Source organism: Bombina bombina, chromosome 3, assembly GCF_027579735.1.
Source record: "Bombina bombina isolate aBomBom1 chromosome 3, aBomBom1.pri, whole genome shotgun sequence".
Lineage (NCBI taxonomy): Eukaryota > Metazoa > Chordata > Amphibia > Anura > Bombinatoridae > Bombina > Bombina bombina.
In genome coordinates, this window is record NC_069501.1 from 669,635,717 (window position 1) to 669,661,707 (window position 25,991).

The 25,991-nt window shown below is 40.3% G+C and overlaps 1 protein-coding gene across 2 annotated transcripts in view; it reads right to left on the reverse strand.

The window, feature by feature from the left end:
- Positions 1-25,991, reverse strand: part of LOC128653877 (NADPH--cytochrome P450 reductase) — a 134,006-nt gene that overhangs the window by 56,714 nt on the left and 51,301 nt on the right. The window contains exons 1-3 of one of the 2 annotated variants that reach the window (XM_053707421.1): positions 15,584-15,884; positions 2,583-2,631; positions 580-708 (exon numbers count right to left, since the gene is read on the reverse strand). In XM_053707421.1, coding sequence (XP_053563396.1) covers positions 580-708; positions 2,583-2,631; positions 15,584-15,630 — 225 coding nt within the window. In that variant the 5' untranslated portion in view covers positions 15,631-15,884. Of the gene's footprint in view, positions 1-579; positions 709-2,582; positions 2,632-15,583; positions 15,885-25,991 lie in introns of those variants that run through there. The other variant, XM_053707420.1, reaches the window with a different exon arrangement.

Sequence of the window (25,991 nt, forward strand, 5' to 3'; positions counted from 1 at the left end):
AGACGGTAAGACGACCGCTGCTTCTTAACTTTCACATAAGAAAACCTGCAATGAAATGGCCCTGAAGATGCTCAAGCAGCTTCATAAATTGGTGCCATAACCTGTATGTAGAACAGTGTAATAGGTCATTATAGTGAAAAAAACTGCATGCTTTAAAATTTGTTTTGTTATCACTAGCGACCCCACCATGCTGTGTGTTTAATGCCTAAAGAGGGTTAAACACGTAATTAAAGTACCCCTTGGGTATTGCTGGACTTGAGCAAGAAAATGACCTGAAACTGTACCACATTGTCACCTGCTACTATTTCCTACTATGTTGTCCTTCACATAGTTCAACATTTCTAGGAAACATACAAGTCTCTTATTCTTGAAATAAAAATCTGAATAAGAGAACTTATTGTGAGTGGTTTGTACTGGGGCTATCTAACCAGACAAATAGTGAAGGGCAGCTCTTGTGAGTTGGATTCATGTGTGACATCTGACATTATACAGAGGATTAAAAGATGGTTGTGGAAATATAAGCATATGGCTGTGCGCAATGACATTAGAACAGTATATTACAGTCTGACACTATCTTACCATTTCATACTCCTCTGGATCAGCAGACATTCCACGCATGCCATAACGGTGTGCATCCTTAGCTAGTCGATTGGCAAACTCCTCTCCAGTCCCTGTCTGAGAGCCATAAAAGACCACTATGTTTTTCCCCTGTATGGAAAGATAAGAGTAAATTATTTTGTTCTATGGCATATGACGACCCTCTAAAAAAAAAAAAAAAAAAAAAAAAACACTATGTAACCACCAGTGTGCATCAGTTTTTTGATCCATTGCTCAAAATATTTATTCTGGCACATTAGTTTTGTGAATATTTAATGTATCATCTATATCCATACTAACATGTTATCAATGCACAATGTGAAAGTTCTGGCCCATAGAGAAAATGCCCTAAACCAGCAACACAGTCACTTTAATATACCGGTACATGTTCTCCAAGTCTAAACTAGCAAATAATATTTCCAATTCCTATTAAAAAGAATACTCCTATCAGGATTCCTTTTTGGCAAAGGTTTCCAACGTTGATGGAGTATCCCCTTAACTGCTGAGCCATTTCTACCCAGTTTTATTACTCATATTTAAAGCGATACTAAACCCAAATTTTTTCGTTCATGATTCAGATAGAGCATGCAATTTTAAATTTGAAGCAACTTTCTAATTTACTCCTATTATCAAATTGTCTTCGCTCTCTTGCTATCTTTATTTAAAAAGCAGGAATATAAAGCTACATTTAGCCACCAATAAGAAAGCATAACCCAGGTTCTAAACAAAAAATGGGCTGGCTCCTAAGCTTTACATTCCTGCTTTTTAAATAAAGATAGCAAGAAAACGAAGAAAAATTGATAATAGGTGTAAATTAGAAAGTTGCTTAAAATTGCCTGCTCTATCTAAATCATATTTGGTTTAGTAGCCTTTTAAGCACCACTGTAGGCCATTTCCAGTATGAAACCCACACACAGACCAAGCAGATTCAAATAAATAAATATTCTCTACAGACAAAACAAGGTGTTATCCTCAAACATTTGTGGCCTTTGGATATATTTATATAACTTTGACACTGGGGCTTCCATTAGCCTCTACTCAAATAAATTGCACATTTATTCAACCGGTCAATAAAAAGGTATATGGGGGCTTTATTGTGAGAGGGAAAAAAAGAGAAAGAAAGGAGTTAGAAAGAGAGGAAGAAAGAGCGAGAAAGAAAGAGTTAGAAAGAGAGAGAAAGTTATAAAGAGAGAAAAAGAGAGTTAGAAAGAGCGAGAAAGAAAGAGTTAGAAAGAGAGAGGGAAAAAAAGTTAGAAAGAGAGAGAAAGAAAGTTAGAAAGAGAGAAAGAGTTAGAAAGAGAAAGTTTGAGAGAGATAAAGAGAAAGAGTTAGAAAGAGTTCGAGTAAGAAAGAGTTAGAAAGAGAGAGAAAGAACAAGTTTGAGAGAGAAAGAGTTAGAAAGAGAGAAAGAGTTAGAAAGAAAGAGAGAGAAAGAGTTAGAAAGAAAGAGAGAGAAAGAACAAGTTTGAGAGAGAAAGAGTTAGAGAGAGAAAGAACAAGTTTGAGAGAGAAAGAGTTAGAAAGAGAGAGAAAGAACAAGTTTGAGAGAGAAAGAGTTAGAAAGAGAGAGAAAGAACGAGTTAGAGAAAGAGTTAGAAAGAACAAGTTTGAGAGAGAAAGAGAAAGAGTTAGAGAGAGAAAGAACAAGTTTGAGAGAGAAAGAGTTAGAAAGAGAAAGAACGAGTTAGAGAACGAGTTAGAGAAAGAGAGAGTGAGAGAGAGTGAGAGTTTACATTGTATATATAGTGCAATTTAGGTTTCCAGAATCTGAGCCATTACACATATGAAACATTACAACTAGAATGAGGCAATGGGTCTTGTATTTTTACATCTTTACCAGCAGGCATATTGTCTGTATGTCCTTTATACATTACTTTATTCTGCTGCTCATATTGCTGATGCCCTCATTTATTGTGTATTTGCCTCTTTTTTTGTGGTTAATAAAGATTAAAAAACAAACAAAAAGAACAAACAGTAATACTCACCGTCTTTTTCATTTTGTCAACAAAGCTAGTTTCCTGAACAGAAGTCGTCCTACAAAGGAAAAACAAGAAACAAAAATCTGTGAGGTACAGCCTAATAGTAGCAATATATATATTTATTAATACAGGCAATGCAATAACAGATGTTGGAATAATAGTTTATTTTGCATAGAGTAATTAATACCTGCAGTACAGTCTATTGACAACACAATCATACTTCCCTAGCTATGGCTCTAAAGAGTATTTAACTAAATACCAGAAAGAAGCGACAACAATGACCAGATTCAGATAAATCTTTTTTTATTCCCCTTTCAATGTGTCAAGGTAAACACTAGTAAAAAAAACAAAATGTATGCTTACCTGGTAAATTTATTTATTTCCGGATATGGTGAGTCCACAACGTCATAAATTACTGTTGGGAATATCACTCCTGGCCAGCAGGAGGAGGCAAAGGGCACCACAGCAAAGCTGTTAAGTATAACTCCCCTCCTCACAATACCCAGTCATTCGAAAAAGGTGTAGATGTGCCTGAGATTTAGTCAAAAATAACTGGCTTAATAAAAAAAAAAAAAGGAGAGGGGTCGTGGACTCACCATATCAGGTAAGCACAAATTTTGTTTTCTTTCCTAAGATATGGTGAGTCCACAACGTCATCAATTACTGTTGGGAATCAATACCCAAGCTAGAGGACACAGATGACTAGGGAGGGAAAACAAGACAGGCAGACCTAAACAGAAGGCATCACTGCTTGAAGAACCTTTCTCCCAAAAGAAGCCTCAACCGAGGAAAAAATATCAAAATTTGTAAAAACAAAACAAAAAAACCAAAAAAAAACCAAAAAAAACCCCCAAAACAAATTATGCTTACCTGATAATTTAATTTCCTTCTGTATAAGGAGAGTCCACTGCGTCATTCCTTACTGTTGGAAAATACTGAAACTGGCCACCAGGAGGAGGCAAAGACACCCCAGCCAAAGGCTTAAATACTCCCCCTACTTCCCTCATATCCCAGTCATTCTGCCAAGGGAACAAGCAACAGTAGGAGAAATATCAGGGTATAAATGGTGCCGGGAAGAGAAAATAAATTTTGGTCCGCCCATCAGAGGATACGGGCGGGGGCCGTGGACTCTCCTCATACAGAAGGAAATGAAAATTATCAGGTAAGCATAATTTATGTTTTCCTTCTTAATATGAGGAGAGTCCACGGCATCATTCCTTACTGTTGGGAAAACTATACCCAAGCTCTAGAGGACACTGAATGATAACAGGAGGGGTAAAAGAAATGCGGACCCTAATCTGAGGGCACTACAGCCTGTAAAAACTTTCTCCCAAAAGCTCCTTCTGCCAAAGCAAAAACGTTAAATTTGTAGAATTTTTAAAAAGTATGTAAGGAGGGCCAGGTAGCTGCCTTACAAATCTGATCCAGAGGCCTTGTTCTTAAAGGCCCAAGAGGAAGCAATCGCTCTAGTGGAATGAGCCGTAATCCTCTGAGAAGGTCTAAGTCCCGCTGACTCATAAGCTAAGCGTAGAACACTCCTCAACCAAAAAGATAAAGAAGTCGAAGATGCCTTCAAACCCTTACGCTTCCCAGAGTAGATAACAAACAAAGAAGTTTGTCTAAAATCCTTAGTAGCTTGAAGATAGAATTTCAAAGCTTGAACCACATGCAAATTATGAATTAAAGTTCCTTCGAAGGAGGAGGATTAGGACATAAGGAAGGAACCACAATCTCCTGATTGATATTACGATCAGACACCACCTTAGGAAGAAAACCCAAGCAGGTACATAGAACAGCCTTATCAGTGTGGAACACCAGATAAGGAGACTCACATTGCAAGGCAGCCATTTCAGAAACTCTGTGTGCCGACGCAATAGCCAAAAGAAAAAGAACCTTCCAGGACAACAATTTAATGTCAATCGAATGCATAGGCTCACACGGAGCTTGTTGTAAAAACTTAACAAGATTCAAACTCCAAGGTGGAGCGTTAGATCTGAATGAAGGATTGCATGTCAAGGAGCTCAGCGAGTCTCCTGTGCAAGAACACAGAAAGGGCCGAAATCTGTCCCGTCAGGGAACTGGCAGAAGGCCCTTCTCCATACCCTCCTAGAGAAAGGAAAGAATCCTGGCAGCCTTAACCTTATGCCAGGCAAAACCACGCTCCTCACACCAGAATAAGTAAGCTCTCTACACCTTATGATCGATGCGGCGAGTAACAGGCTTACGAGCCTGTATGAGAGTGTCAATAACCCTCTCGGAGAAACCTCTCTTGGCTAAGACGAAGCGTTCAATCTCCACGCAGTCAGTCTCAGAGAAAAAGTACCCTGTTCCAGCAGACCCTGCAACAAGGTAACTTTTACGAGATGAGGACATCCCCAACAGGTCCGTGAACCACATCCTTCGCGACCACAATGGAGCAATCAGTATCACTGATGCCTGATCCTGCTTGATGCGGGCCACTACGTGAGGAAGAAGTGGTACCGGCAGAAAAATTTAAATTAGATTAAACCTCCAAGGCACTGCTAACGCATCTATTAGCTCCGCCTGAGGATCCCTGGACCGTTACCCATATCTGGGTAGCTTGGAATTGAGCCGGGATGCCATGAGATCTATCTCCAGCATCCCCCATCTGTTGCAAATCTCCGCATACACCTCTGGATGAAAGGAATGTCTGCTGAGGAAATCTGCTTCCCAGTTGCCCACACCCGGAATGTGGATTGCTGACAGCGAGCAGTTGTGGGCCTCAGCCCACTCCAGAATCCAAGATACTTCCCTCATTGCTAGGGAGCTCCTTGTTCCCCCCAATGGTTGATGTAAACTACCGAGGTCATGTTGTCTTATTGGAATCTGATAAACTGGGACAAACCCAGAAGAGGCCAAGCCTTCAGAGCATTGAAGTTCCAAAATGTTGATCGGGAGGAGGGATTCCTCTCGAGTCCATAGGCCCTGTACCTTCCTGGCACCCCAAACAGCTCCCCATCCTGAGAGACTTGCGTCTCCCAGTATGGACTCAAGAAGGATGTCCCTTGGGACAGGTGATCTGGACAGAGCCACCAGGAGAGCGATTCTCTAGACCGGTTGTCCAGAGAAATCTGTTGAGACAGATCCGAATGATCGCCGTTCCACTGTCTTAGCATGCACAGCTGAAGTGGTCTTAGATGGAATCTGGCAAAAGGAATGATGTCCATGGTGGACTCCATGAGACCAATCACCTCCATACACCGAGCTACAGAGGGCCTTAAGGAGGTCTGGAGGGCAAGACAAGCTGAAGTTAGTTTGTAACGTCTCTTGTCTGTAAGAAATATCATCATGGATATGGAATCTATTATAGTACCCAGAATTCCACCCTGGTATTGGCAATAAGAGAACTCTTTTCTAAGTTTATCTTCCATCAATGAGATCGAAAAAGAAATAGAAGAGCTTTCAAATAGTCTGCTGCCAGACGACAGGATGGTGCTTGAACCAGAATATCGTCCAAGTATGGCGCTACTGCTATACCCTTGGTTCTGGCCACTGCAAGCAGAGCCCTTAGAACCTTTGTAAAAACTCTTTGAGCAGTAGCTAGACCAAACGGAAGTGCAATAAAATGGAAGTGAGGGTCCAGAAAATAAATCTAAGGAACTTGAAGTGTTCCTTGTGTATTGGAACGTGAGGGTAAGCATCCTTCAGATCAATCATGGTCATGAACTGTCCTTTCTGAACTAAGGAAAGGATGGACCTTATTGTCTCCATCTTGATCGAGGGGACAGATAGGAATTTGTTTAAGCACTTTAGGTCCAGAATCGGGCGGAAAGTTCCCTCCTTCTTTGGGACTAAAAAAAGGTTTGAGTAGTATCCCAGACCTCTTTCTGCAAGAGGTACCGGGACAATGACTCCCAGTAAGGAGAGATCCCTCACGCACCCTAGAAAGGACTCTCTCTTTTCTGGCCTTGAAGACAGGTTTGACAAGAGGAATCTGCCCCTTTGTGGATGAGACTTGAAACCTATCCTGCATTCCTGAGCGATGACCTCCAGGACCCACGGGTCTTGCACGTCCCCAAACCAAGCTTCCGAAAAGAGTGACAGTCTGCCCCCTAACAAAATCCAAAGCAGGATCGGAGGCCACCCCTTCATGCCGACATTGCCTCGATGGGCTTCTTGTTCTGCTTGGATTTATTCCAGGCCTGAGCCGGCTTCCAAGTCCCCTTGGATTGCTCGGGCTTTGCGGAGGGCTGCTGACGTTGGGATTTATCCAAATGAAAGTAACGAAAATTAGGACCTTGTCTTTTAGATTTGTTCTTCTTATTCTGTGGTAAAAAAAGCACCTTTGCCTCCAGTAACCGTTGAGATAATTGAGTCTAGGCCTGGACCAAATAGAATCTTTCCCTTAAATGGGAGGGAAAGAAGTCTCGACTTCTAAGTCATGTCCGCAGACCAGGACTTCAGCCAGAGTGCCCTACGGGTTTGAACAGACAAACCTGAAGCCTTGGCATTCAGGCGAATAATTTGCATATTTGCATCACAAATAAAAGAATTAGCTAGCCTTAAGGCCTTAATTCTTTCTTGGATCACGTCGAGGGGACCCTTAACCTCGATCAACTCAGATAAGGAGTCGCACCATTAGGTAGCAGCTCCAGCAACCGCAGCAACAGCCGCTGCCAGTTAAAACATCTTTCTTAACAGAGTTTCTAATTTTTTATCCATGGGCTCTTTAAATGACAAACTATCCTCAAGCGGGATAGTAGTGCGTTTAGCAAGCATGGAGATAGCTCCATCCACCTTGGGGATGGAACCCCACAACTCAATTGAGAGTCCGGAACCGGGAACAATTTTTTAAAGGAAGAAGGGGAAAATGAAGAACCAATTCTTTCCCATTCATTCTTAATAATGTTCGGCATCTTTACGGGAACCGGGAAAGTCTGTGGTACAACCCTGTCCTCGTAGACCCCGTATCTTCTCACACTTCTCTGCCAACCTCCAGTGACGAAAGGCAAAGAATGACTGGGATATGAGGGAAGTAGGGGAAATATTTAAGCCTTTGGCTGGGGTGTCTTTGCCTCCTCCTGGTGGCCAGGTTCAGTATTTCCCAACAGTAAGGAATGATGCCGTGGACTCTCCTCATATTAAGAAGGAAAGTATGCAGAGAGGACCAAGTTGCAGCCTTGCAAATCTGTTCCACAGAAGCTTCATCTTTGAAAGCCCAAGAAGAGGAGACAACCCACGTGGAATGAGCCGTAATTCTCTCATGAGGCTGCTGACCAGCAGTCTCATAAGCAAAACAAATTATACTTCTCAACCAGAGAGAAGTAGCAGTAGCCTTCTGACCTTTACGCTTTCCAGAGAAACAAACAGGGCAGAAGACTGGCGAAAATCCTTAGTTGCCGGTAGATAAAATTTTAAAGCACGCACAACATCCAAGTTGTGCAACAAACGTTCCTGAGGAGGAGGAGGATAAGGACAGAGAAGGAACAACAATTTTCTGATTAATATTTCTATCCGAATCCACTTTCTGAAGAAAACCTAACTTGGTACGAAGAACCGCCTTATCAGCATAAAAGATAAGGCGAATCACACTGCAAAGCCGAGAGTACCGAAACTCTCCGAGCAGAAGAGATAGCCATAAGAAACAAAACCGTTCAAGATAACAACTTAATATCTATGGAATGCATTAGCTCAAATGGATCCTGCTGCAATACTTTAAGAACAAGGTTAAGGCTTCAAGGAGGAGCAACAGACAAACACAGGCCTGATTCTGACCAGGGCCTGACAAAAAGATTGCACGTTTGACACATCGTCAGACGCTTGTGTAACAAAATAGATAATGCAGAAATCTGACCCTTCAGAGTATTTACTGATAAACCCTTCTCCAGACCTTCCTGGAGAAAGGACAAAATCCTAGAAATCCTTACCCTACTCCAAGAGTAGCCCTTAGATTCACGCCAATAAAAGGTATTTACACCATACCTTATGGTAAATCTTTCTAGTAACAGGCTTGCGAGCCTGAATCATGGTCTCAATGACAGATTCAGAAAAAACACGCTTAGAAAGAACTAAGCGTTCAATCTCCAAGCCGTCAGCTTCAGAGAAACGAGATTTGGATGAAGGAAAGGACCCAGAGTTAGAAGGTCCTTCCTCAGAAGAAACCTCCAAGGTGGAAGAGATGACATCTTCACTAGGTCTGCATACCAGATCCTGCGAGGCCATGCAGGAGCTATTAGAATTACAGATGCTCTCTCCTTTTTGATACGAGCAATGACTTGTGGAAGGAGAGCAAGCAGAGGAAATAGGTATGCTAGACTGAAATCCCAAGGAACTGCCAGAACATCTATCAGGGCACCCTGTGGATCTCTTGACCTTGAACCGTACCTTGGAAGCTTGGCGTTCTACAGATCCAAATCCGGCATCCCCCATTTGAGGGTTAACCTGGAGAACACCTCCAGATGGAGAGCCCACTCCCCGGGATGAAATGTCTGTCTGCTCAGGAAGTCCGCTTGTCAGTTGTCCACTCCTGGAACGTGGATGGTAGATAGACAGAAACTGTGAGCTTCCGCCCACTGAACAATCCGAGCCACCTCCTTCATGGCTAAATAACTCAGAGTTCCTCCCTGGTGAATGATGTAAGCCACTGAGGTGATATTGTCCAACTGGAACCTGATAAACCAGGCTAAGGACAAATGATGCCAAGCCATCAGAGCATTGTAAATCACTCTCAACTCCAAGATATTTATGGGAAGAGCAGACTCCTTCCGAGTCCATAGTCCCTGCGCCATTGAGTCCCAGACTGCTCCCCAGCCCAGCAGGCTGGCATCCGTGGTCTCAATCACCCAGGAAGGTCTCCGGAAGCATGTGCCCTGAGACAGATGCTCCTGAGAAAGCCACCACGGAAGAGAGTTTCTTGTCGCCTGATCTAGATCTAACCTCTGAGACAGATCCAAATGGTCCCCGTTCCATTGTATGAGCATGCATAACTGCAGAGCTCTCAAATGGAATCGAGCAAAGGGAATGATGTCCATGGAAGCGATCATCAGACCAATTACCTCCATGCATCGAGCCACTGATGGCCGAACAGTCGACTGCAGAGAGAGACAAGAGGAAATATTTTTGGATTTTCTGACCTCTGTCAGAAATATTTTCATAGCTAGGGAATCTATTATGGTCCCTTTGGAAAACTACCCTTGTAGCTGGAACAAGGGAACTCTTTTCCAGATTCACCTTCCATCCGTGGGAACGTAGTAAAGACAAGATCTCTATATGAGAGGTTGCTTGTTGAAAAGATGGCGTCTGGACCAATATTTCGTCCAGGTAAGGTGCCACTGCAATTCCCAGAGACCTGACCACTGCCAAGAGAGTCCCTAGAACCTTTGAAAAAATTCTGGGAGCTGTGGCAAGGCCAAATAGAAGAGCCACAAACTGAAAGTGTTTGTCTAGAAAGGCAAATCTCAGGAATTTGTGATGATCCTGATGGATGGGAACATGAAGATACGCGTTCTTCGTATCAAGGTCTTGTTGAAGTGGCACAGGACACCAGTGAGACTCTCTAAAATGTTCAATTCAGCCTCTTTGCAATGCTGGATACAGTGCAGCCAACAAGGCACGGACATCCATATCTGGTGGTCTTGCCCGAAGTTAACACTGATGTGGAGAGAGATAGAATCCCTTCTTTGTATCAAGGTCTTGTTGAAGTGGCACAGGACGCCAGTGAGACTCTCTAAAATGTTCAATTCAATTCAGCCTCTTTGCAATGCTGGATACAGTGCAGCCAACAAGGCACGGACATCCATATCTGGTGGTCTTGCCCGAAGTTAACACTAATGTGGAGAGAGATAGAATTCCTTTTGCAGTCTATCAATATAAACTTACCGCTCTCTCCTCGAGGAGCATTTCCCTGTCCCCACAAAGAAAATGGTAATCTATGTGATGGCAGAGGTTAAACTATGCATAGCCAGAGTAGGGAAACCACTTGAGCCCCCTTCCATCACTACAATCAGCGAGTTAATAAATCACTTTGCTACAATGGAACATCACGTACACAGACTCCAGGACTCCATGGACCTCTACTGGGCGGTCTGGAGTGATTGGATTCAGCTTTAACTTAAATTTCTCTATCCCTACACCTCCCACCATGTATGTGCCCCCCCCCTTTTTTTCCTCTCTTCTCCCTTCCCTTTATCTGGAGCCCAGCTTTAAATGGGACCCTACACCGACCTAGAAGAATTGAAACATATAACGCTAGATAACAAACCCGTACATGGTCCGTAGTTTTCACACTCTGACGACTCGTTCTAATCTTTACATCGGGCAGACGTTCCCCTACCCAGTCTTCAAAAAAAAAAAAAAAAACTGACAAAATATTACTTGAGGTTTGACTTAAACTTAGCAATCAGGAAAATGCTTGTGTGATGATACATTGTTTATGTATTTAGTTTTTTCAGAAAAAAAAGACAAAAGTTACGCGTCCTTCAGGTCTATGGTCGTCATAAACTGACCCTCTTGGACCAAAGGAAGAATGGAACGTATGGTTTCCATTTTGAAGGACGTTACTCTGAGAAACTTGAGACATTTAAGGTCTAGAATAGGACGAAAAGTTACCTCCTTTTTGGGAACCACAAACAGGTTGGAATAGAATCCCAGACCCTGTTCCCTGGGAACTGAAACTATCACTCCCAGGGAGGAAAGATCCTGAACACATTTCAAGAACGCCTCTCTTCTTATCTGGTCTGCAGATAATCTTGAGAGGTGGAACCTGCCCCTGGGAGGAAGAGTCTTGAATTCTAATTTGTAACCCTGAGATACTATGTCCACAGCCCAAGGATCTGGGACATCTTATATCCAAGCTTGATAAAAATGGAGAAAGTCTGCCCCCACTTGATTCGATCGCGGATCGTGGGCAAACCCTTCATGCTGACTTAGACTCAGCTGCGGGTTTCTTTGATTGCTTCCCCTTGTTCCAAGACTGATTGGGTTTCCAAGAAGACTTGGACTGTTCCTGCTTGGAAGAGGATGGGGAGGACTTTCCTCTGAAGTTACGAAAGGAGCGAAAATAACTCTGACGTCCTTTAGATCTATTCTTCTTGTCTTGTGGTAGAAAAGACCCATTTCCACCCATAATATCAGAAATTATTTCTGCTAAACCAGGTCTTAGCCTTGTAAGGAATCACCAGAAGCTTGGACTTAGAGGAAAAATTGACTGACCAAGATTTCAGCCACAATGCTCTGTGCTCTAGCACAGCAAAGCCAGATATCTTGGCTCCCAGTTTAAAAACCTGTATGCAAGTGTTGGTAATAAAGGAATTGGTTAGCTTAGGAGCCTTAATCCTGTCTTTGATCTCCTCTAAGGGAGTCTCTACTTGAAGAGAATCAGACAGGGCGTTGAACCAATAAGCTGCCGCACTTGTCACAGTGGCAATACACACTGCAGGTTGCCATTGGAAACCTTGACATACATTTTATTCAAATAAGCCTCCAGCTTTTTATCCATTGGATCCTTAAAGGAGCAGCTATCCTCAAAAGGAATAGTAGTTCTCTTAGCCAGAGTAGAAATGGCCTCTTCTAGTTGAGGCACCGCTTGCCATGACTCTTTAATGGAGTCAGCGACAGGAAACATCTTCTTAAAGACAGGAGACGGGGAAAAAAGGAATCCCAAGCTTCTCCTATTCCTGTGCTATAATCTCTGTAGCACGGTCTGGCACAGGAAAAACCTCCACAGAGGAAGGAACATCAAAGCATTAAGTTTACTAGACTTCTTAGGGTTGACAACGACAGTAGTATTCAGAGTCTTCCAAGTAGCCAAAACCTCCTTTAACAGTACACGGAGGTGTTCAAGCTTAAATCTGAAAGAAACAACTTCAGCATCAGAAGATGGAATTAAACTGTCTGAATCTGAAATTTCACCCTCAGAAGCTACCGACGTATCTTCCTCTTTCAGAATTATGAGGAAGGGCAACTTGGGTAGCAGAAACCTTACTTTCTGAATCTCTAAATTTTCCTCTTGCATTTCCCCTGTAGCATTAGAATGGCAGCTAATGCCGCAGAGGATACCTTGGGAGCAATTTCTGCTTGCAAATACATTCCTCCAGGAGATTGAGAGGAACCGCAGGGCACTGCATGTGACACCATTAAGGCTTGGGACAGTTGAGGAGAAAGCTGTGGCAATGCCTGAACAGCAGCACCTGAGAGACGTTTGGCTCAGAGACAAATAGTTTATCTTTATGTCCTCTCTATACATGAGGAACAAAATTGCAAGGGTGGCACAATTCGATTCTCTAAACAAAGCAGGCACCTGTCCATAGGAGCAGGATCCTGTTCCATTATGTAGAAAACTTGGTTAGCAAAATAAACAAAAAATAAATTGCTTATTAAGTTACTGGCCCTTTAAATAAAAACACGGTAGTGTCTTGATCTAGAAAAAACAAACCGCGTCTACCAATATACAGAGTTAATGCTTTATCTTATGATTTAAAGACAATCACACTAATATTTTGTCCCTTATAAGACAAGAAGTCAACTAAGGTTCCTAAGCGCACCTCTACACCTCAGTCCATGATTGAGGTGCCTACCTGACCCCTCGTAGCGATCGAGTGCAAGGATAGATCCAACTCAGCCAGAGAAGCAGTCGCAACTACTCCGTTTGTCTCCAAAGATCGGAACTCAGAGGTCACGTGACCGGCCTGTGAAGCTGCGCCACTACTCTAAAGCACGCGTTTCAAGACGGAAAAGGAGAATAATAAAACGAAGCTGTTTCCTGTAGCTCATAGCTAAGTCTAATACAGCTTAAAGATCGCATCTCCGATAATCAAAGTGCCCCAAAACACCACATTCCTACATATTACCAGAACTAAGTGTGATTTGTCAAATTAACCCTGCATAAACTCATGAGCCAAAATAAGTGGGTAACTCCTTCCATTCCATAAAGGAGGTTAACCCATGTCTCCAGGTCACATACACAGGAGTGCCTGCCTATTGTCATAAATAACCCTGTACACAGGATTTTAGTCCCAAGTATATTGCAGTCTTAAGGTTAACACCTTCAGTGTCAGCCTCTAGCCCCAGAAGACAAAAGGCACTTACCTGCATATCTAGCTGTCCAGCAGGAGGACAGCTCACATAGTATTAAAGGACGCCACTCCTTACAGAGACCTGTGGAAAAAGAAAGAACAGAGTAAACCATCTCTGGATTTCTATACAAGGGCAGCAAATGTGTTAGGAAAACGCAGCGAGGCCCACCTCACAAGTTCCTAACTGCTCTAAAGCCACCACTACCCTACTGAAGAGATTAACGTGGAATACGTCTAGAACCAAAAACTTGCTTGAAGCAAAGGAAATTCAATTTTCTTCAGACACCAAAACTTCACCTCCTCCATGCACCAAGGTAAAGAGAATGAGTGGGGTTTGTGGGAAGGGGAGTGATACTTAACAGTTTTGATGTGGTGCTCTTTGCCTCCTCCTGCTGGCCAGGAGTGATATTCTCAACAGTAATTGATGATGTTGTGGACTCACCATATCATAGGAAAGAAATTAAGCATGTGATTGAGGTTTAAAATATAAAAAATATTACAGATCACTTTTCTTGTACAGGCGTATCCCAGAGATATTGCGGGTTTGGTTCCAAGACCACCGCAATAAAGTCACACTCATTTTTTCCCCCCAGTGCATATACAAGTTATATTCACATTATACTGTAGTTTATGGATGCAATAACATGTCTAAAAAAACAAAAAAAAAACAATGAACATACCTTAATTAAAAATACTTTATGCTAATCATCATCTGAGCCTTCAGTGAGTCGTAATCTTTTTAATGGTGGTGTAGGTGTATGTGTGTGTATATATATATATATATATATATATATATTTATATATTTTTTTATTCATTCATGTATATTTATGCGTTTATAATATGTGTGTATGTGTGTATATATGTTGTAAAAACATTGCTGATAGACTTGCTTGACACAGGGTTGTCAAACCTTCAATTTGTAAAAAAAGAGCAATATCTGAAGCGCAAGAAAACAAGGTATGCCAGTAACCGTTTAAACAGTATGTGAAAAAACCTGCATTCTGTGCAGCACTGACAGTCATCACATGGATCAATACAGAATAGAGATGAGCAGTGGGTGAAGGGGCAAACAAAAAGGGAGTATGAGGTCAAATTCATATTTAAAAAAAAAAAAAAAAAGAGAATGCCCAATTAAAGAACAATAAAGCTTCTACAATCAAATTCATATTTATTTAAAAAATCATCTGCACACATTACTGTATAAAACACAGTGCCACAGTTTTAAATAAAATGCCTTATGTCCTATGTGAAAGGAAAAACTGATTTGTACCAGAGTTTAAACTGATCAAATGATAAAATAGACAGTTTTTTCTCTGTCAGCACAATGTAATGGCAGCCTATGTGTAGCGTACAAGGTGGTAAAAATCGTATTTTGCTTGTTAACATGACCTTAGCTTTACCATTATAAAATAACTGCTTCATACTAAGAGTAATATAAATGTTCATGTAAAATATACACCAGCATACTAATTAATGGCTGGAATAGCTGAGCTAGGAATAGAGGAACCTAACCATTTATATTAGCTCGATCACATAAGGCTTTTGTAAAGTTTCACTTTATTAACAGTAGCTTGTCGTTGTCTTTACTATTAAAGACATAAAAAAATAACAAGAGTGTATTGTAGTGAAGCCATGACAGAGAATAGAAAGGCTGCAAATAATAATTTGGATTAAAAGAAAAGAGCAAGCATAGAAACAAACTACTGTGACGTAGAGGTTTTTCTAAACAAATATTCTAAAACCCTGAATGCGTCTGAGCAGCACTCCCCAAGAGAGGAAACCCGAGCCTCATGTTCTCATGAACAGCGAGTTCAAACAGCTTTGGAAACAAAACCAAGGAACTCAACATAAGCCCAACATTCTCAGCTAAATCTGCTCCCTCCTGGTTTATATACTCACATTAAAAGATAACTTTACAAACATATCTGGGCCAAAATCCCAGAAGTCTGTCTCTCTACTAGAGTTCTATTTACCTTCTCAGGCTGGAGTCTTCTTGAGGGACAGAACTGAAGCACCCCATTGTTGCAGCACCAGTATATTACTGTCACCCAGATGATCTTAAGACAGAAAATGCAGGTAGCGGTATATCCAAAACCCATTTCATCCTTAAATTCTCAAAGCATGATGCTCCCAGTTTGTTCAGCAGAGAGCAGCAGGCTGCAAAAGGCAAGCAGCTGATTTTGCCACAGTCATTGCTCAAGCTACTTCCAAGTCTGCCTTTCAAGTCACCCCTCCTGGGGACCCAACCGATTCTTAAAACCCACTTAAGAAGCGTGGGAGAAGAAAAGCAAAGAAAAGGCAAAGAAGAAGAAGAAAAAAAAGAAAAAAAAAGAAAAAAATAATTCTTCACATCTGGCAAAAATGAGAAAAGAATGGGAAGGGAGAATGAAAGATCCCAGGGTCCACTGCTTCCCAGCTCCCCTTTCTCCTCCCCTCCTCCTTTCTTCCTCGTTTTGCTCTTTATCTGTGTGGAACAAGTAAATCCACACTCCCTTTCCTTCCGACACCATCTGGTTTCCTGGGAAACTTGTGTATCAGACGGGATCCCCCTTCACCTCCCACTTGAACATTTAGCTTCAGCCTAACACTATGTATGCAGCTCCTTGCCAGACGGGTCTGCATGCTAAATTATGTGCACTGCTAAACCACTGCAGACATTTCACAAGAACTCCAAGAATGTGAAAACCAATCACATGTAGCTACTTTAATGACAAGGCCCACATGGGATACAGGTGTGTATTGAAAGCTTATGTAGAGTATGAAAACGATGCAGAACAATTGTTTTAAAGCCGTGCATTGATATGTTTCTATATGTGATACATCACAGCACCTGTCCTACATAATGTGTCACCCAAAAAATACAATTGTGCTCTGTAGACTTCATGTACATTGAATTAGACATTTAAAAAACAAAATACGTTGCACAAATAAAATCAAGGTAAATGGATAGCCACCACATGCTGCACCTTCACCCCTATGAAAAGGGTCCCAACAGTGTTTTAAGGGGAAAACTACAAAATCCTAAGGGGATTCCCCAGAAGAATAGTATACTCCTCATAGTTAGATAGGAATATAGGTTAGACTCAAGTCTATTAAAGGGATACTAACCTCTCATTTTTTCTTTCATGATTCAGATAGAGCATGCAATTTTAAGCAACTTTCTAATTTACTCCTATTATCAATTCTTCTTTGTTCTCATGTTATCTTGATTTGAAAAAGCAGTAATAAAAGGTTAGGAGCCGGACCATTTTTAGTTCAGTACCTTGGTAGAGCTTGCTGATTGGTTTGCTACATTTAGCCACAAATCAGAAAGTGCTACCCATGTGCTGAACAAAAAATGGTCTGGCTCTAAAGCTTACAGTACTGCTTTTTCAAATCAAGATAGCATGAGAACAAAGAAAAATTGATAATAGGAGTAAATTAGAAAGGTGTTTAAAATCTCATGCTCTATCTAAATCATGAAATAAAAAAAATTGGGTTTAGTATCCCTTTAAGTGCAACCTCGCACACTTCACTGTTACTACCGTTCATGCAAAACGTTGCAAAAATACAAAATGTTTTGCAATTTCCAATCATGTCTCAAAAAGGGGTGATCCTTCTTGACTGCACTGTAATTGAAGAAGTATATGCATATCTCATAAAAACGGCTGCACGTGTGTCACAGCCTCCCTCCAACCATTAAACAACCCCACAGTGTGTTTAACCCTTACAGCAAAATGATTCCATTGTAGATAGACTGGGTCGATTTAAAAAAAAAAAAAAAAAAAACACAACTACCTTCTGAATGCGAGTGTAAAAAACAGGAACATTACTTTATAAAACCACACGTTATTACTTCAAGTTTCAGATATAATATACAATTTTAAACAACTTTCCAAATGTACTCATTTTCTTTGTTTTCTGCTTATCCTTTGTTAAAAAGCAGGAAGATATGTTCAGGAGGGTGCACGTGACTGCAGCTCTATATGGCAGCAGTTTTGCAACAATGTTATACATTAGCAAGAGCACTAGATGGCAGCACTATTTCCTGTCATGGTACAGACATGTGCATCTAGATATCTTTTTAAAAGTGATCATGAGAATGAAGCAAATTTTATAATAGAAGTAAATAGAAAACTATTTTAAAATTGTATTATCTTTCTGAATCATGAAATAAACTTTTGGGTTTTATGTCCCTTTAAAAACACACAATCCTTTACTAAATACAACAGATGACTCAGCTGGTGTGGTAAAAAGCAGGAGTTTAAACGCATTCAAATGCCATTCAAAAGAAAAGAATGTAACACTACACTACCAGCGATTGTAGCTGAAGTATCCCACACTGTCAATCAAAAAATGATTCTAAGTAGTCTAAAGAAAAACAATGTTGTGCCACAGTACAGGGTCACAACTAAGCACCACAGAGGTGAAATTAGAGGCATGCCCTCTCCTTCCCCCATTTGTTTTTCTTTCAAGACTTGTAAAAAAAGAATTAATAGTTAAAGGGCTGGAAACCACTGCCATACAAAAGGATGTTTTCACAATCTATTTTAGCAGATAGAAATATTTTGGGGCTGTAAAAATTATGAACTTCCCGCATCAATGTGAAAAGTCTCTCAAAGAGTATACAAGGCCTTTGTGCCTTTTGCAGAATAGGACAAACTGTAATAACAACTCTTTATTGATATATATGCATATGTTGTGGTTACTTCCTGTAACAGAAACATTATTGACTATTCGAAGTATAGATCCATAAGGAATTAGTGGGGAATACTTAACATAACTAATACCTTCTACAACACTATAATAATTCCCTGATTCAATTCAGAGACAGAGATAATTTAATGCAAACAGTTTAATAATAGAAAATGAAAAGAAAATATTAAAAGAATAAAAAAAAGTAATAATCTTAATAGGTAAGAATCATATGTAGGTCTTCCGATTGATTCATTCTATGTTGTTAGCACGGCGGAACATTACCTTTCCTACACCATTAACCTAAATACAGGGCTTTTACTGCTATTAAGCATTATGAGCAATGACCTACAAAAGGAGACTTTCTATGTACCAAATTTTTGTCTCAATCCACTTCAACAAAATTGCTTAGCTGTAATGGAGAGGTGTATAGTGGGGGGGGGGGGGGGACCACACATACATAAATGCACAAGAAATCTGTTCAGTAAGGACACATCAATTCTAAGAGATAGGTTTCTAAAGATAGGTTTCTAAATTTCTTATTTATTAAATAAATGCAGCTCAACAAAAGCGTCTCCTCCTTGGATTCTTAAAAACACTACTATGTCTCACAGTAAAACAGATTTCTTTACATTTTTCTTTAAAGTGAGGGCTGGCGAGTCGTAACAAGCTTCAATGTTACAATAGGAGTAAAGAATATGTTGCTCAGCAAGGACAATCCACTTGTGGTGTCTCATTACCAATACAAGTAATAATAACTGAATTTTCAGCTAACTATAAATATATACACACACATATATATATATATATATATATATATATATATATATATATATATATATATATATATATATATATATATATATATATATATATATACACACACACACACACACACATACATACACATATATATATATATATATATATATATATATATTATAGAGAGAGAGAGAGAGAGAGAGAGAGAGAGAGAGAGATTAAAACATTTTTCATAAAAGGGGAGTATCAAGAATATGAGAGCAATTTTAGCTACCATGATAGTAATTGTCAGATTGTACCAAATAACAAGCATAGCTTAAAGGAGATTTAAAAGGCCTCAAATCAAACAAGTTACTGAACAAATGTAACCAGCTCCTTATTTTGTAGAAACAAGGAACTGTCATTCAAGTGTTTGTACTTTCAGAAGAAAAAAGAAAGATCTATATAAATTTAAAACATAAGCCAAGTCACAAACAATACAAGCACTGTTGACCACAGTATTTACATGAAACGAATACCAAGGAATTCTGTAAACTGTGTATTTCATAACAGCTGAATTCTTCATCTCCCCGTTTCTAGCTTTCCCACATCCTGTAATATGACCCCTCTTTTGTAAGGCTCTCTCTCTATTCTGCTCAGGAGTTCATGCCTAACCCCACCCTACAGGGCCTCCGTACCCAAAAGGAATCCTTATGTAAGCATCTCAAGCAGCTGGAAAGCTAACTTCATGCTCATGAGACATCTTTCCATAAAATCAGAGAAGATGAAGCGAAATGGTGACGTACTACAAGATGTTAGAGCCTGGTCACCTACAGAATTCACTGACCTTTCCCTTCCTTTGATAATGCTACATTGTATCAGTAGAAAAGGTTTTTCCTACCTATAACCAAATTATTTCTAAACAGACATCAAATTGAACAGTGGAGTCTAATATTGTGCACATTTAACATAATTCTGGTAGAGTTGTTTTGATTTAACAAAACACAGGAAATATTTTTCTACTTAAAAGGGATATGAAATAGTGCTCTATACGTTAAAAAAATAAACAGATTGTGTTAACCCCTTCATGCCAGGGTGCAAATGCTAAGATCAGAACAAAGTTCCGATGTAAACACTTGCTGGAAAAATGAAATCACGCCATAGTCTATGCGATCATGTGATTTCAAGGCCAGGATCAGATCACAGGGGAATGCCTACCTTGTTAGACACGGGCCCAAGTCCGATTTTTCATTGCACAAATAGGGGAGGCTGCTAGACACCATATAAAAGGTAGGATGTTCCATACGGGTGTATTTTTCTTTCATGACTTTCTAATTTACACCTATTATAAAAAATGTTGTTCTCTTGCTATCTTTATTTGAAAAAGCAGGAATGTAAGCATAGGAGCCGGCTCAAATTTGGTTCATCACCTGGGTAGTACCTGGTAATTGGTAGCTAAAGGTAGCTTTCTTGCACAAACCTTGTGTAATAGACCTTTTTCGCAGCAGTCATTTTGACATGAGGCATTAGCAATGACATTAATTAGGATCCCATTCCATTTAGGTTTACCAGAGCCGCCACTTTAGCTTATAGAACCTGTTTCTGTTGACCCTGTAAAACTATCATGAATGAGGAGATATTTGTACTTTTAACCTGATAAATCTTGTCTTGAAGAAGGCTCAGTTGGGAGCCGAAACATCGACTGACTATTTATGATTAAATTCTGATGTATTCGGAATAAAAACTATCAATTGTTGAAACAAAAAATCCTGTGAGTGCCCTCCTTTATAATTGATATCAATACCTGGCTCTTGAGGATTGCACCCAGGTCATAGTTACACCACAGAGGTTGCAGTGCTGGGCCACCGGCTAATTGACACTATGGGCTCGATTTATCAAAGCCCTACAGCTGCAAGTTCTCACAAGAACCTGCTCACCGTATTTAACAACAGCTCCTGCCCGCGCGTGATTGGCTGTGCGTGGGCAGAGGGCGGGATTGCACATGAGCGCAAAATAGCGATCATATTTACAGTAAATAAAACACTGTCTAATTCATTAATTTACTAAGATATATTATAGCCCTTTAAAGTCAAATACATGGCCATATACCTTTGAACCCTTAAAAATGACTTTTTTTTAGATACTGTATATGAGTGTAACTGTATATTTTAATGTATTTATGTTGTGTTTGGTGCAATTTTTATTTTAGCCCTAACCTGACACCAGTTAAATTTGATTGCACTCGAGCAAACGCGTTTACTTTCAACTTGTAATACGAGCGCACATTCACGCGGGCGTGACATTGCTATAAATTTAACACGCTATTTGAAATCTAGACCTCTGATGGGAATAATGCACAGTGCTATGCAGATCACCTGAGGGAGAGCAATGCTATTTAACAATGACACAACAGGGTTGTGGCTTAGTCTCACAACTGTATGTTTTAATATAAAAAGGTCTAGGTGACAACGGATTCTTTATGGTAAACTAAGTGGTCAGGACTAGGAGACTAGTGACACTAACAGATTAGCTCCACTGAAGTTATCATTACGTCCCATCTTAGATTTAGCTGCCATAATGTCATCCAGCCTAGGAAATGCTTAGTTATTTAAACAGATTTTTAATGTAGTGTATTTATGTGTCTGAAACACTCTTTATTTATTTTTATTTATATAGGTGGTGTGAGAGTATTTAGTGTAACTTTTCATCAAAGTCTGCAACAGAAAATAGATCTACGGTTTCTCGTTTCTGAGAGACTATCATTATTACTAAAATGGATAAAGAATAAAAGAATAAAGGACTGAATGTCAGGAAGCTCTACAAGCTTCTTATGCAACAGTACAGATAAAGCCGAAATCTGTCCCCTTAGGGAACTAACGGCAAGACCCTTATCCAGACTATGCTGAATAAAGGCCAAAATCCTAGATACCCTTCCCAGTTGTCCACACCCGGAATATGGATCGATGAGAGCTAACAATTGTGAGTCTCTGCCCAGTCCAAAATCCGAGATACTTCCCTCATTGCTAGGGAGCTTCTCGTCCCCCCCTGGGGGTTTATGTAAGCCACCGAGGAAATGTTGTCCGATTGGAATCTGATGAATTGGTACGACCCCAGAGGTAGACTCAACTCCTCTCGAGTCCATCTGCCTTGTGCCTTTCTGGTACCCCAAACAGCTCCCCATCCTGATAGACTTGCATCCGTGGTTACAATCTCCCAGGATGGTCTCAGAAAGGATGTCCCCTGAGACAAATGCCCCGGTCGGATCCACCAAGATAGGGACTCTCACCGGTCTATCCAGAGATATCTGGTGGGACAAATTTGAATGATCGCCATTCCATTGTCTCAACATGTCCAGCTGAAGAGGTCTGAGATGGAACCTGGTGAATGGAATGACATCTATGCTGGATACAATGAGCCTGATTACCTCCATACACCTGGCCACAGATGTCCTGGAGGATGTCTGAAGAGCTATACAGTTGGATGAAAGTTTGCAACGTCTCTGATCTGTCAAAAATATCTTCATTGCTAAAAGAATCTATTATCGTACCCAAGAACTACACCCTGTTGCTGGGGACCAATGAATCCTTCCTTCGTTTATCTTCCACCTGAAGAGCTTTTGAGTGATCCTCCGCCAGACTGTAGAACGGAGCCTGGACCAGGATATCGTCCAGATACGGTGCCACTGCAATTCTCTGGCTCTCACTACTGCGAGAAGAGCTCCCAGAACCTTTGTAAAGACTCTTGGGGCAGTCGCCAGACCAAAATGGAGGTGCTGGTCCAGGAAGGCGAATCTTAGAAATTTGAAGTGATCCTTGTGGATTGGAACATGAAGGAAAGCATCCTTCAGGTCTATAGTCGTCATGAATTGCCCCTCTTGAACCAAGGGCAAAATTGACCTGATCGTCTCCATCTTGAACGATAGAACTGACAAAAACTTGTTTGGGGCCTTTAGGTCCAGAATTGGAACGAAACGTGCCCTCCTTTGGGACCACTATTTTAGCCACAGAGCCCTGCAGGCTAAAACAGAAAACCCTGATGTCTTAGCATTCAGGCAAATAATCTTCATGTTAGCATCACAAATGAAAGAATGCGCTACCTTTAGGGCTTTGATTCGTTCTAGAAACTCATCAGGGGGAGTCTCCACTTCGACCAGTAGGTAGCCACACCAGCCACCGCAGCAACCGCCACAGCCGGTTGGAAAATGAACCCCATGAGTTGGAACATATTCCGCAACATGGATTCCATCTTTTTATCCATGGGTTCCTTAAAAGAGGAGCTATCCTTAAGCGGAATTGTCGTTCTCTAAGCGAGTGTGGAGATAGCACCATCCACCTTAGGGACGGTTCCCCACAGTTCGAGCGGCGTGTCCGGAACGGGGAAAAGCTTTTTAAAAGAAGACAAGGGGGAAAAAGGACCAGAAATAGAAAAAATACGGCAGGCTCTCAATCCAAAGCTGGGGATAAAACTTCAAAATTTATTCAGACAAAGTTAAAAGGTACATATCAGACATAGCAGATAAAACAAGCAGGAAAATCTTACATGTTTCGCGCCCCCTACAGGCGCTTACTCATAGATGAGGGACTCTGTGAGAAACCTCATCTATTTATGCAGAGAGAGTCATAGATTTAACTATTGCCTTGCCTCACTGACATAAAAAAGAAAAAAGGTTAAAAACAGACTGCTGTTAATTAGATACAAGGGTAGAATCCCAAATGGCTAAATAAATAATTAATTAGATGTGACAAAAGGAACGCAATACTTGATTTACAGACATTTTAAACATTGTAATAAATACTTAATATAGAGAATAAATATAATGAATGTAGGCATTAAAAAATGCAGGGCCATCTTATATAAAGCAGCATGCTAAGAGAAATTAATCTAGCCCCTATTAGGTTAAGACAAGAAATAAAGATAATAATGCCGATTTGTCAAATGCTGAAATATGTTAAAGTTAGAAAATAAATAAATATCAAATACGATACTACAGTAATAAATCTAAAAACTAAGTTAAACAAATAATGTTCAATGATTCTATGTAGTACCTTGTAGTGGGTAACAAAATTGGATGACAAAAGATATTGATCAAAATATGAATAGAGATATGTGTATATCAAAAAAGAATTCATTGACCATAGATGGAAGAAATCCTTCACTCCCCCATGAGTTGGAACATCTTCCGCAACATGGATTCCATCTTTTTATCCATGGGTTCCTTAAAAGAGGAGCTATCCTTAAGCGGAATTGTCGTTCTCTAAGCGAGTGTGGAGATAGCACCATTCACCTTAGGGATGGTTCCCCACAGTTAGAGCGGCGTGTCCGGAACGGGGAAAAGCTTTTTAAAAGAAGACAAGCGGGAAAAAGGACCAACCCAGTTTCTCCCATTCATTCATAATAATGTTCGCCATCTTGACAGGAACCAGGAAGGCCTGGGGCACTACCCTGTCCTCGTAAACCCTATCCAGTTTAGGGATCAAAGGTTCCTCCGGGAGTTTCCGTTCGGGAACCTCCAACGTAGGAAGCACTTCTTTCAGCAGAAAATGCAAATGCTCCATATAAAATTTGAAATCTGGTTCCTCCGCGGACGGAGGCCTAGAAGTAGCCGATTCCGACCCAGAAGCGACATCCTCCGATAAGTCGGAGTTGTCCTCCTCAGCAGATAATCTGTCTGAGACATCCAGCAGAGTCGAAGACCCCTGAGACGGATAGCAGTGCCATACCTTACGCTTAGTAGGACGAGGCATCGCATTTATGGCCGCAGAAACCGCCATCTGTTATCAAATTTGCTTTCTTCTCTTAATATCACTTGCTAAAAAGCATATCTAGATATGCTCAGTAGATGCTTATTGGTTGCTGCACATAGAGGCCTTGTGTGATTGGCTCACACATGTGCATTGCTATTTCTTAAACAAAGGCCATCTAAAGAATTGAGCAAATTAGATAATATTAGTAAATTGGAAAGTTGTTTAAAATTACATGCCCTATCTGAATCATGAAAGTTTAATTTTGACTAGACTGTCCCTTTAAGCCATTGGCTGGGGTGTCTTTGCCTCCTCCTGGTGGCCAGGTTCTTAAAAAAAAAAAAAGTCCAAGCCCAGGTGTTCCTGGGAGCTCAGTTACCAACTACCATACCACCAATAGCAGGCCTGTAGATGGACTTGCATAAACGAACATATATGATTTGTGAAATGAAAAATGTGATCTTTAAGTGGCACTTAAAGCTACATAGTTTTACTGAAGTACAAAGAGCTAAATTACTTTTGATTTGCTCATAGGGGTCAGCAATACATACAATCTGCTTGCTAATTGCTGTCACAAATAGAACATTATTTGTTGCATTCTGATCAATTTTACACATTTGCAAAACATTTCGCTAAAGCAGCTATATTTGACGATTTTTTAATTTAAATATTTTATTTTCCCCTTTCAGGGGCATAGAAAAAAACATTTAAAAAAATGATAGTTCAGGCACATCAATTAAATGTCCACAACAATAAACCTTGAGTAGAAAGCTATGCAGTATAGGAGACTAGTATCAATATTCTCTAGCAGTGGATAACAATGCTCTGACCATTAGGTGGTGCTGTTACACATGTATAAAACTGCCCATAAGTGACATAATAAAGAAACTTTTAGTCCACTCCTCAGTACCTGGGAAGGTATTTGCAATCTAGTAAATATATGTGCATATTAAAAATTAAAGCAAATTAATAAATCTAGCACTGATATTCCAGCATGTCCTTTCTTTCACTGTCAATTGGATATATATATATATATATATATATATATATATATATATATATATATATATATATATATATATATATATATATATATATATATATATATATATATATATATATATATATATATATATAAATTGGAAGTGTGTATGCACTCTCATCAGTGTCATCCACCAGGGTGCTATAGCGTGGTGTATAAAAGTTCAAATAGAATAAGCACTCA